We start from the raw sequence: 13,380 nt of genomic DNA, 5'->3' as shown, positions 1-13,380 counted from the left end.
CGGGGACCGGCGGTTGGGGACCACTGGTGTAGAGGGTTTACATCGGTGCAAACTCTCACGATATTCACGTTGAGCACGAGCGTCGTTTTCCCTGTCGTCTGTCAACAACATTGAAACATGGCGGCGGCCGCGATCTCCGACGACAGCTTAAACCGCGTTTTCTGTATTACAGTCGCGTGCTCGCACCGTAATGTTAAGAAAATAGCATCCATTGATGTATCGAAAAAATTCAGCGAACTATTTGATGAACACCACGGGTCGAGTAAAAACCGAGGGCGGAGGAGGACGGCGGAGGAGAGCGGCGGCGCGCCCCGGCCCCCTGAGTCCGGAGCGGTGAGAAAACTAAATAGGTGGCGGCGGCGCCGGCCGCGGAACGGCGTGTTCAATGTCTTCTTGTTTTATGTTTTATGGTTATTTTGTTTAAATTTTTGATGGGAAAAAAAAAAGATTAAAAAAAAAAAAAACTTTGTCCGACCTAACGACCCTATGCTGAAATTTCATGTTACCGGAAACACTATCTTTTTTGTTTGGCCTAATATTGAAAGGGTAAATGTTTGAAAACTATGCATTAACAATGAACATAATTACATCAGCATCTGTGTACTCCAGGTTTATTCAATAAAATAAGTGGATCAAAATATGTTGTTTAACACTTTTATTGTACTCATATGGCATCCTGAATACAGCATACAGTACCACAAAATCTGGCTATATACCATGGGCCACAAGTAAACCTGACTCTGTTAACATGATTATGTGTGTGTACTATCTATGGAAATAGACATAATATCAAAGGCTACTCACCCCCTTTATTAATACAAAAGCTTGTAATAGGAATTTAATGATTACAATTATGTGATGAATCTTATAAAAAAATGACCGTATTAAAATATGTAGACTTAAAGTATTGATATGGCTTGACGTCCTCTTTGCACCCCCAAGGCGACCGCACTGTGTAATCTCCTATCAATTTGACCAAAGAACCTACCACACGTCATCGTTAGGCCTACCGACCGTTAACATTAGCATTACTACACCTTGTGGCGAATGTTTTATTCATTAAGTTACCATGTCTACAACTAGTAAATTATAGAATAACTAAGGCTGTTTCATAAATATTGTTCATAGCGATTAGCCTTTCGATCTAATGACCGACCTCAAGTACTTGTCTCGGAATCGTGCCTCCCGTCGTAATTCTCTTTCGTGTTTTGTGCATACATCACACGTCAGTTTGGTAATACACTCTTCAACGGATGATTGGAAAGAAAATCCGACTGGCATTCCCATTTCTTAGAGGTAGTAACTAATACTCTTTTCGGTGTTTTTTTTTTTTTTGCCGCCATCTCTATCCATCATCTATTTTACGTGCTTTCTCAGCGTGCAGACTAAAATAGCAACCCGCATGCGCACAAAATGTTTCCTGTCCCCCGCTAAATTTAAACAAAACGAAGTAGAATAGAAGAAAAACACTCACACACTATTCCACAAACACACATGCAGGCAACAGGGAAATCGCGTTGACCACACAGGAGATATTCGATCGCGTACAGTCACTACAGTAGTGCGCGCTGATTTTTATGGGAAACGATTTTTCGGTTCAAATGATCCCACGGAAACGACACGCTACCGGAAACGATAGTTACCGTGAAATCCTCAGGCCTGTGCTTGAGTTTCTGGAGATACCAGCCTAGGCAATGTAGCTTTTGAGCGCATTGGACTTGGAGTGAACCACATTGCTCTTTTTCTGTCGCTATATGACTGTGATCTCTTTGAAGATGACAAAGGAACATCAGGTTGAAGTTGGCTCAAGTCAGTATGCAGAATGACGGCTCAAGATATGGCCGATAGCTGCTCTTCAATGAATGTCGGTTTGAGTTGCTACTTTCTGAGAAGTATTTGAAGTAATCAATGTCACCGTTCTTCAAAGGAAGCTCAGTTGTGCCACGGTTTACATGCAATTAGTATGTATTTCCGGTGTGCGAACGCACGCTACCGAAACGAAAGCTAGGCAACATTGTAAAGTACCGTGTAACTATTTACCTAATTTGGGCAGAATGTAAGCTATAAGAAATGAGTTGTTCAGCATTAAATGCTAACCGGACGAGGTGGCCGAGTGGTTAAGGCGATGGACTGCTAATCCATTGTGCTCTGCACGCGTGGGTTCGAATCCCATCCTCGTCGAATGTTTTTGCAGAGTGACAGTCCATTTGAAAAGGCTACCGCACCCAGCCTCTTTTTTAGTTGTTTAAAAAAAATTGGATCTAATTTCACAATTTCACTGAAAAAAATCAATTTATAGCTTGTAGAGAATCAGACTGTCCACTGGATGGCAGCAAAGGGCCAAATTCAAAAGGTAACCTATTTAAGTATTTTCATTAAGAGTAACTTGTTCAGGTGTTATTTTTACTCGCTGTGGCGACCCATGTTTGGACTGTCCGAAACTAAGTCACAACAACATGACTGGACTAGTTTGGAGGTGATAAGCCACAGAGCAGCATTTGAGTCTTGCCTAGCAAGGCTTTTGATTGACACGTAACTCCCTAACAATGACAATGGACAGCATTGAGCACTGGGAGGTCAGACCTCCAAAACATGCTTACTTACACACTGTGTTGTTTGTTCTGGACACTTTTTGTGAAGCAGGCAATTGGGGTGTGACAAATATTGTCAGCGATGTTGAAGCATTTTTGTATCATGAAGGTTTCTGCAACTGCAAGATAAGTGTTGATTTTGGAAACAGGTAAATCCTAACTGAAGGGCTCGCTACCAAATGCACGGCCCCAACTGATTGGATGCCATTACAATATGAAAGTTTAACTAATGTATTGGCCCCTGAGGATATATACTTGAGCTTAAAATTTGATAAAGAAACAAATTCCTAACACATGATGTTAAACCGCCAACTACTCTCACTTTCGCATCCCCTCAAAAGACATTTAAGGCTTAACAACTGTGTGTGTTCAGCAGATAAAGAAAAGCTAATGAAGAAGTCACACACAGGAAGCGAAAGTTTAAATGAGGAAACCACGCAGACTTTTCCAACTGGAGAGGATTCTCTCACACAGCCAGCCAAGTGTGTGACATGAAGTGACTATAAAGGTCTGTGCAAGGCCGGATCTGTCAACAAAATAGTCTTCTTTCGTAATACTGTACATTAGCATTTTGAATGAAGACGATTGATTGTAAATACACTGAAATCCAAAAATTCTTACTGCGAATGAACTCAGGAGAAATGTGACTCTAAAGTTGCAAAAACATACAAAACCAACCATAGCAAGACAAGACCTCATCACTGCATAAACCTGTGTGTGTGTGTGTGTGTGTGTGTCTGTGTGTGTGTGTGTGTCTGTGTGTGTGTTGCATGGGATAGGAGGTACCCTAAATTTGTTCGGTTGTGGAAGGTCTTAAAAAGTGATACTACAAGTCTCCGGTACAGATGAGGGTAAAAAACGAAATTTTAAAAAATCCCCAAAAGGACACGGCAATGTGCTTCCCAGAATGATATGCTTGGCTTCAAAACTGCATTATTGAAGGTTATTCTGCAGTTTTGGGGAAGAAGTGTAAAAGAAAGCATCCACACACAAATAAACAGCAAAAACAACACACAGGTTCTTCTGAAACAAGCTAATTTATTGTGTCGTAGTCGTGCAGAGTCACACAAACAAACAAATGCCTGAGTCCCAATTGCGCGACTGTATGTTACCACAATGTGTTGTCAGTTACAGTCCCAACTGTGCAGTGAAAACTTCTATCATACCCACTCCATATTTACATTTGATGCTAATTCCACACTCACACACGTATGTGTGGACACACTCACTCACTCTCTCACTCAAAAGTCCCTGACACTTCTAAACTTAGTGAGTCACTTTAGTATTAAAGGTGCAAGTTGTGTTATTAGGTCATATAAAAGTAATTGCAACAAATATGGTTGATGGTATAAAAGTTTTAGACCGTTGTTTGTGCCATTCAAATTCATGAATTATTATTGAAAATTATCCCACAGCGGATATAACAAAATCATCATTTTAATGCTGGTGAATTGTTTTTGTACTTTTTTCATATTAAAAATCCCTGCTGGTTGGTTTGCGAGAGCAGAGAAGTGGGACAAAATCCCCTCCTCCCACTGTCTGTAAAGGTGCCAATTTCCCACTTTAGGAGGTAGCACGAGCGCTGTAAAATTGCATGAATTGTTTATGAATCTTAAGTATGAATCTAAATGATCTTATAGAGGGATGCACTGTCATTTCTCCTACCAAAATATGAATCATAACCTAATCCCAGTGTGTATTATCCTTGGCATAATATGGTTTTAATCTCCCGTCTCTAATATTGATCTCAATCTGAACTTCATTACCTGCAATGTATATGAGATTTGTAATGCCCCTGACTGCTCTAATATCTACTAATAGTTTGAAGCCCACTTCAGTTCAAGATCTTTGCATCATTGAATATGACTGCATCACCGTTTTTACAATCAATCAGATTGAATTTGACTCACCAGCTGAAATTGAAGGGCAACTGTGGCAGTGTAATAACCGTTAAGGGCGCCAGAGGCTACCCAGACATGCAATTACACACGTACACACGCATCCACACAAACCCTCACAAAATTGTCACCTACATTTGTCTGCGTGTACTCAGGTATGTTTAAAAACAAAACAAAACACATTTTCACCCTACTCTCGTGTTAGAAAACACACGCATTACCAGGCTGTCATTTGCACGCCAAAGCACCGGGTGGCACTATAACCCCAAAACAAAGTTGTTTTAGTCAATCAGAAAGCAGAAGAAAGTCATCTCTGTTGAAAAGGCAACAAAGGTAACTCAAGGAAAAAGCCTTAATCTTCAGTGAACCAAATGGTTGTTTACATTTTGTTAATCAGTAGTAGCCATGCAATGTGAATGCATAACTTACATGTTTTTTTTTTTTGTAAAAAGTTAGTCGAAGCACTTTGAGAGGTTGTGATCCCCCAAATGTTCTGTGATTTTTCATTAAGTGATTCATTTCATGTAAAAAGCGGCTGGGTGCATAGTTAAGCCTGGCAAAGACTATTTTTTGTTTTTAGTGTTTATAAAAAATATATATATACAAATGTGATCTGCAGCCCGCTTAGCTCACTGCTAACATTCAGATGTTGACGCGTTGCTGGTCAATGCAATTAAGTGAAGCTGCTTCTTCAAGACAAGTTTTTGTCATTTACTTTCATTTCTGTAGCCCTGTTGAGGACGAGCTGGCAGAGGGTGGAGGTGTGTATGTGTGTGTGTGTGTGGGGGGGGGGCAGTCCACATTGGGCTCATGCCCCCCCATATTAGGGTTCCTCTTGTTGGACCGGTCCTGCCGCCCCAAATACCAAGGGTTCAGTGGACCCCTCCATTGTAGGGCTTGTCGAACAAGTCTGTCTCACAAAAACTGGATGAGACAGGCTGCTTGTAGAGTGGGTTGGATGCCTGTGGGACAGAACCAGAAATATCCACAAAGAATCAGACAAAACCAAAAAGATCCAACCACAGATACGGCCGTAAACAGGTCCAACCAGAAAGGACCAGACATAACCAAATAGGACCAGTCACAACCAACCAGAATCAGACACAATCACACAAAGCCAGATACAAGCAGAAAGCACCAGACACAAAACCAGAACGAACCAAAGCACAACCACAAACAACCAAACAAAACCAAAGTGCGACGCGACAATTCTAATATTTTCAGAGTGGATGTGAACATCAGTAAAGATGTCAACATACATGTTGGTGATCATCGATCACGGTTTTGGCACATTAGGCGAAGTTTAGATTCCTATATTATGGGTTTAGACTGTCATGTTGCATCACTGTACGGCGTAAAAGTACGGCAAGTGAGGAAGCTACTTCGCGGATTTTCGTTTATTGCGGGTGGTTTGGTCCCCATTAACCGTGATAAACGAGGGATTACTGTATCATAAAATTGCATCATACAATCATGACCAATAATTCCATATCAGCCCATCCGCTATATTTTAAGTGGCCTTAACATTAGCCATAAATCTGGCAATAATATCATAAAACTGTGCTAGGATAACATCCAGTATTCCAGTATTGATCAAGTGAGTTTTTGCTTGATGATACATCTCCAAGGAGGAAGCATCTTCACAATTTGCTTCACTTTGCCACATCGAATACAGCTGCAACATCGACATACTCAAGAAGGGGTCTTTGTATATGTAATGTAAATGCTGTCTTTGATAATACTTGCTTACGGTTCCCGCTAAAAGGCGCCATTCAAGATGGAGGGGGCGGGGGGGCAGACGAAAGCACTTCAAAAGAATGAGGACGGAAGACGATAGGAGGATGGAGGACGATTATTATATGAATATATATATATGTTTTTTTTAAATAAAAAAAATTATGATTATATGATACTGTCCTTGCCTACCATTTCATATCGTGCACGCGAGCGAGCGTTCTGGAAGCGTGAAAACTCCCGCCGGTCGTGGATGGTGATGACGAGCTTCCAGATGCCGAGCAGCAGCACTCCCACTAGCAGGATGCTGCCCACCACCGCCAGCAGGACCATGAGGGCGTCCGGACCCCCACCGCATTCTGACATAGAAAACAAAACACAAGGAGGAGACTATTAAAAGGAAAGTGTCTAAAAAGGTGTCGATTTTTCAACGTTTATGATTTCAAAAACCAACTACTGATTTCAATGATATGAAGGTCATTGCATTCTAAGAGTTCACCACTAGATGGCACTGAATTGTATACTGTACCTAAAAAACAAACCACGACTTGGCAGTCACAATCGTTTTGAAATTTTAAATACAGTAAGTGATTAGTTTTATTATGCCGTGTTTAGCACTAGGCCAAACAAACATTTTAATCATTTAAAATTTTCGTCAAAGATGGCTTTATATGTCCCAAAACATATTTTTGATCCTGATTTTAAAAACGTTTTTTTTCTCTATCACATCAGGTTTTTGCAAAATTGTCACTTTTTTATTTTTGAGGTTGACTTCTAAAAGCTTACATAATACGGATTTTACCATGCATTGTAATTTTTGCCATAAAGTTTCAGAAAACAATCCACCTGTTGCTAAACTTAACCCATTATTTTTAAATGTTACTAAATATATAACTGTATTGCACATTATTATTATTATGATAGTTATGAAAACTTGATATGCTACAGGAAACATGCGCAAGGGTAGATTCAGAATCAGCACAAAAAAGTGTCTAATAGCGTCATCTTACATTTCTGTATGAAAAATGTAAACATGTGTTGACCGGTGTAATCTGTCTGAATCTGTCAATTATTTTGTTGATTAATTGAATAAACAAAATTCATAAAAATAGTTTTTCATTTGCATCCCTTTGTTACAAAACAGGACATTATTTCAAATTGGTAGTGTAGGAAATGCACAAGCATTATTTTAGAAAAACACAAAGATAACACTGGTCAAGAAATGTCTTTAATCCGAGATGATTACTTCTCGAGATGATTTTTAATTCTTTTTTTTGTGCAGGTTCCGATTCAGGTTTTCATCGTTGTGCACACAGGGGCTCAACAAAACCTGAGTAAAGTACACTTTTTGTAAAAATTGTGGAATAACACGCCAGTGTGCACCTTGCTTGCTGTCTCTGGTTTGCAAATATTTTGGACGTATTGAGAAGCAATTAAATGAACCATGTTGTTCATTAACATGTTTATGCTGCACTGACGCAGCTGCAACAAATCACTTGCACATCTGTGAAATCGAACGTTGTCCATTGTATAAGTCCCACCACACTACTACAGAGGAATGCATGGCTGAGAGCAGCTAAGATATAACTGGACCCATGACACATGTGAGAAAAATACTCAAGAATGCTCACTGCTTTTTCTTTCCAGAACACGAATGCGGCACGTCATGTAGCGCAGCGAGAAGCAAGCAGGAGCTCACCTGGTTCCGTCAGGGCCGTGAGAACGGACTGTCCGCTGGCGTGTTCTGAGTATGTGAACTTCATCACGCAGTCGTCGTCCGTCTTGTAGAGGCACAGCACGGCGCCCGGCTCGTCCGTTTCTAGAATGATCAAAACGCCAAACCACAATATGTAACTTTGTACACCAGCAAGAGATGTCATTCTTCAGGTCCTCCTAACAACAACAACAAAAATATTATATCTCTACACACACACACACACACACACACACACACACACACACACACACACACACACACCAGTTTATCCTCATTAGGGATGCGGGTAAGATGAAGGCTATCATAGGCGACTTTGGGCGAAAGCCAGTTTACGTAACTTGACTAGTCACCAGCCAGTTGCAGGGAGCACATTAACAAACAACCATTCACACTCACATTCTTTTCTTATTCACGCCAATGGGCAATTTAGAGTCTCAATTAACTGAAGAGGCATGTTTTATAAATCAGATCAGTGACTGGAGAAAACCAAGGCAACCACTGGGAGAACATGCAAACTCGACATCGAAAGGCAGAACCTCAGAATCATGAAGCCGACGTACGAACTACTAAGGTAGTGTGAGACTCACCATAGTTATCATAAGTAACCAAAAAAAATGTAATCAATTCACTCAAACAAAAATGGAAAAGGAAATTTACATTAATAAAATGAAACAGAACTGAAAATGCTTTGAAAAAAATTGAAAACTAATTGAAACTACATCTTATGATTAGCCAACTAACTCAGAGCAAGTATAATTACAGCGCATGTGCCCTTCTTTCTGTCTTCGTCAATTCATTTCATACATGAGCTTTTGGGGGTTCGTTTTGCATGTTTTTATTTCAGTCGTGCTGTACATTTGTGGCTACAGAAGAAGGAAGGTCAAACAATTGCTTGAGAATCGGAATTTACTTTACTTCATTTCACAATAAATGCTAACTATAATAAAAAATCCAAAACTACAACAACCATGCAGCTCACTTGGATCTATTCTTTGGAATAACATTTACATTTTACATCGTATTTTTATTTTCTTTTGTGGAAAGGAAAAATCAGTGGTAATGTAATTGTTATATTAAAGTGCCATTACACCCATCATGTCAAGCAGTTATTGATGAATTCATTATTGCCATCATAAAGTCATTATTGTTTCAGAATAGAACAACAATCCAGTATGGAAGGAAATCATATGGTCTCATGTTTTGGGTGTGTTTTGATTCAATGTTCACTGATGTGCGTGCGTGCGTATGCATGCATGAGGAGGAGGAGGGGAATAGACCGCAAATCCCTCCCTCCTCTGGTTATAAGTGGAATGTACATGTGGAGTCCATTAGGGCTGATCCGACAAGCGAGGAATGCTATGAATCACGTCAAAATTGGGCCAAGACGCCGCGCTCCTAAAATAGTTACAACAGCAACAGAACGCACCCACGCACGCACGCACACACACACGCACGCACGTACACGCACACACGCACACACACACACACACACACACACAGGCACACACAGGCACACGTACTCGCGCACACACACGCACACACCTGTCGCCTGCTCCAAACTGAATCGTGCCTATTGCTGAGGGTTTATTTACTCAACTGCAGCAAGTGCCAGGCATTTATCTGTAAACTGGCTTCTGTAAAGGTGCATTACACACAGTGAATGTGGCTATATAGTCAAGGTAATTATAGCCACACCTAGTATTTATTATTTTGTGGGGCTGGAAATGGTTCTATTTGAGGTTCGGCATATATTTCTTTAAGATGGAATTACAGCACAAGTCCGCTTAAATATATGAGGACCACAGTATCCACTATAGAAACGGGGCCATGATTTGAGAAAGGATGGTATCACGACACTCAGTGCTTTAAAAACAACCAAAAAACATCAGAATCACCCAGCAATTATCTGGGGCACGGCATCTATTAGAGCAGAGACCACGACTAGACGCAGTGCTTCGATATAAGAGGACCACCTGTTGATAAATAGAGTCACAAGATCTATAACCAGCGTTTGAGGAAATATTGTATCAATCAGTGGTCATAAACGGGAGGCGTCTGTGAATTACAAAAAAAAAAAAAAAAGAAGTGTGTCGCCATGCAGCTGGATCACATTTTTGAAGAACTTTACTTCAACCCTTCCATGACGTCACGCACAGCTGAGGCCGTGTTGTTCTTTAAATGTGTGAACATTAAACTGATGATTGTTCTCAATGAACACGGACTTTGAAGTGCGTTTGATTTAAGAATCATACGCGTGTCACCCGCTGATGCTTCCAGCGGCCCTTGAAAATAATGACAGTCCTCAAGTTCGGTGGAGTCAAAGAGAATGCTGGAACAGATGTATGTGAACACAGCTAGTGTGTGTGTGCGTGCGCATACACGCTCATGGGCAGTGTTTACTTACTGAGAGTCTCCACTGTGATGATTTCATCCTTGCACAGACGCTGGCAAGTGTGGTTGTCTGAGAGCTTTCCCGAGTTGAAAAGCCGGCACTCGATGCATTCTCTGCAGGAGGAGGAAGCCGTTTCATGAAAAAAAGAAAAATGCCTACTTTTCAAAAAGTTAAGTTGTACCTTTTGGTGTCGCAGGCGTCCGGACAGGTGGGGCACTTTTCGCACGTGTCTCCGAAGGCGCCGGGCTGCGTGCATTGGCAGCGTCCGCAAACGCAGCCGCCGCGCCCGCTGCACATCTGCCCGTTGTCGGCAATGCACGACGCAGTCTCTGTGGAGCAGTTGCAGTTGTCCCCGATGTAGCCGGCGTGGCACTTGCACTCGCCGCAGTGGCACTCGCCGTGGCCTGACAAGGGGAGTGAAGGTTCAAAGAGGAAGTTAGCATGGCAGAGCCCAATTTATTTCTGAGTCGAACTGACTCAATCTTGTTCGGCAAAGACTAACAATGAGACAGAAATCCTTTAATGTAGCACTCGTGGATAAGCCAAATGACTGAGCCTGACCTTTGCCTCTTTAATGGACAAGCATGTGATCCTAACGATGCTGAACAACTGACCCAAAATAACCTTTGGAGTGACGTGAAAGAAGCTTAGGGTTGGAATCCCAAGTGGGAGATTGAACTTGACAACATGCGACTCTTTCACACGGGGATCTGACAAAATTGCTGCATCATTTATGTGGAGGAGGCGGGTATTTGCTGCTGAGGCCTGAAAGCTCAAAGATGCACGACAGTTTGGTCCACGCTCGACCACGGATGCCAGTATGTCACCCACTAACAAGGCACGTTTTGCAGGGATCCTCACGTTTCTTATCATCTGATCAAGGTCTGACACGCAAATTTGTGCCCATGGTTTAAACAGAAGCTGAGATGCAAATAGCGATATTTGCATTTTTAACTCTTTAACTCCACAAGACGTATTTGTACGTCTTTTTAAAATTAGGCCCCGCCTACTAAGGACGTACTAGTATGTTTAAGTCTTTTTTTTTTGCGTCATAGAGAGGAGGAGGGTCTGATGCAATCTGTGAATGACAATAAGCCGTTTGCATTGGAAATCAAGTAAAAAAGCGATCAGTAGGTGGCAGTGGTGCCTCGCGTGCTTAAAATGCATGCTTTTACAAAAAGCTCTTTTTCTCGTTTTTTTTGCCCAGGAATCGCCATTTTCATGAAACTTAACCATTTTGTCATGCCGATTGCTGAATAATGGAAAAATATATATATTTTTTTCTGTTGAAAGAAGAGAGTCCAGACTTTATTTTGGTAGGCTCCATGTTTATATAGCATTAGAACCAAATATTCTCCAGTGAAAATGGGTGGGATTGAATGAGTTAAGCTACTTTGACACTATCGTGTCCACGGCAGCGCCGTTTTAGGCCACCGCGGACAAAAATGAGGTGTTTCCGAGACAACACAAGGGGACGGAATGAGCAAACGTGACAAACCATAATTGCAGTGGAAGTCTAGTGAAATCTTTTAATTGTCAAAAAGCATCCACAGCACTCAAATTAGAATTCCCGCCCGATTATGAGATGCCGAAAACAGATTTGTGACTCCATGACAGACTTCCCAATCCCTTGTGAAAAGCACACAGAGGTGAGGGAATTCTGGATAGGAAGAAATCAGTTCGACGACAGGCACTTGCACGTACTGTAGCTGTGGTAGTCCCGAGCAAAACTCCAGAGACCTGGATTTGAATTCACTCTGCTTTGAAAGATGTGATTATTACAATTATCCCCTTTAATAGTATTTATTTCAACTTTCTCAATTCCAGCACAATGCCTTCCAGGAAAATTAATGCATCAGAAGCTTAACGGTAGAGTCAGAATCTATTCATATGTAGACTTTCCAGAGAACTCACCAGCGCGGAATCGCATGTTTTTAATGCTGTATATCCCGAGAGTGTGCTCACACAGCTTTTCCGGCTTTGCACATTCAGATCATTCGATGTGTGGTGATGTCAGAGTGACGGGGGACAGTTAACGCGAAGGGCTCCGAGCAGTGAGCCTTGGGTGTTAAGGGCCACTGATATTTCAGCGGAAGTAAGCATTCCACACTTCAAACCGTACCCTTCAACACAGGACAGGGAGGCCAGAAAACGTCTGGATGGAACGTTATCCCCTTGGTAATGCAACGTAAGAAATGCAGGATACATCCACCACTTTAAAGAGACTGCAGTAGGGCACGCTATGGGTCAAAAGTCACTGTTAGACAAGTAACTTTCAACAGATTTAAAAGTTAATCCAAAACCCCGCCTGTAAAAGCAAACTAATGCCCTATTAAGTGTCCTTTCATAAGCACTTCCAATGGAAAGTTTTGAGAGAGTAACTGGGTCACTGGGTGTGACCCTTCATCGAAAGACCATTAATGACAGTCTGGGATTGGAACTGCCCCAACTGCTACATGAACACAGAAGGAAAGAGCCATCCATCCTTCCATTTTCTACTCAGCTTATTCTCACAAGCGTCGCGGCGTGCTGGAGCCCAACGCAGCCATCTTTGGGCAGTCGGCGGGGGACACCCTGAACCGGTTGCCAGCCAGTCGCAAGGCACACATGGACGAACAACCATTCGCGCTCACAATCACACTTAGGGACAATTTAGAATGCTCCGTCAACCCGCCGTGCATGTTTTTGGAATGTGGGAGGAAACCGGAGTACCCGGAGAAAAACCACGCAGGCACGGGGAGTTCCGGCCTTCCACAAAAGGAAGGCCGGAACCGGAATTGAACCCTGAACCTCTGCACTGTGAGGCAGACGTGCTAACCACTGGATCACCGGGTCGCCCAGAAGCAAAGATGATTAAAAAAAATTAAATTAAATAAAAGAACAAGAAACATTCAAGTTTGATCATGAAGGCAGTGGTCAGGGTGGTGCAATGTCACCTGGATGTGTAACAGGAAACTCTTACTTATTATCATGATTATTTTTTTTTTTAATGACACAATTAAGCTTGCTTGGAGTGCAGCCTGCTGCCATGAGTCATTTCGGCAACAT

At 41.9% G+C, this 13,380-nt stretch overlaps 1 protein-coding gene and 1 non-coding gene across 2 annotated transcripts in view; one reads left to right on the top strand and one right to left on the bottom strand.

Annotated features, from left to right (window-relative positions):
• The first annotated feature begins 2,099 nt into the window (after positions 1 to 2,099).
• On the top strand, positions 2,100 to 2,181 carry trnas-gcu (transfer RNA serine (anticodon GCU)). The gene has a single exon. It is a non-coding gene; the product is annotated as a tRNA-Ser (tRNA).
• Positions 2,182 to 3,609: 1,428 nt separating this feature from the next.
• Positions 3,610 to 13,380, bottom strand: part of itgb5 (integrin, beta 5) — a 41,443-nt gene continuing 31,672 nt past the window's right edge. The window contains exons 12-16 of the mRNA XM_019876930.1: positions 10,514 to 10,736; positions 10,345 to 10,445; positions 7,923 to 8,042; positions 6,416 to 6,582; positions 3,610 to 5,451 (exon numbers count right to left, since the gene is read on the bottom strand). Of these exons, the coding sequence (XP_019732489.1) occupies positions 5,362 to 5,451; positions 6,416 to 6,582; positions 7,923 to 8,042; positions 10,345 to 10,445; positions 10,514 to 10,736 (701 nt within the window). The 3' untranslated portion in view covers positions 3,610 to 5,361. The remainder of the gene's footprint in view (positions 5,452 to 6,415; positions 6,583 to 7,922; positions 8,043 to 10,344; positions 10,446 to 10,513; positions 10,737 to 13,380) is intronic.

Source organism: Hippocampus comes, unplaced genomic scaffold, assembly GCF_001891065.2.
Source record: "Hippocampus comes isolate QL1 unplaced genomic scaffold, H_comes_QL1_v1.1 scaffold110, whole genome shotgun sequence".
NCBI classification, from domain to species: domain Eukaryota; kingdom Metazoa; phylum Chordata; class Actinopteri; order Syngnathiformes; family Syngnathidae; genus Hippocampus; species Hippocampus comes.
The sequence above is the reverse complement of the archived record's forward strand: the minus strand, read 5'-3'. Positions and strand labels throughout refer to the sequence as shown.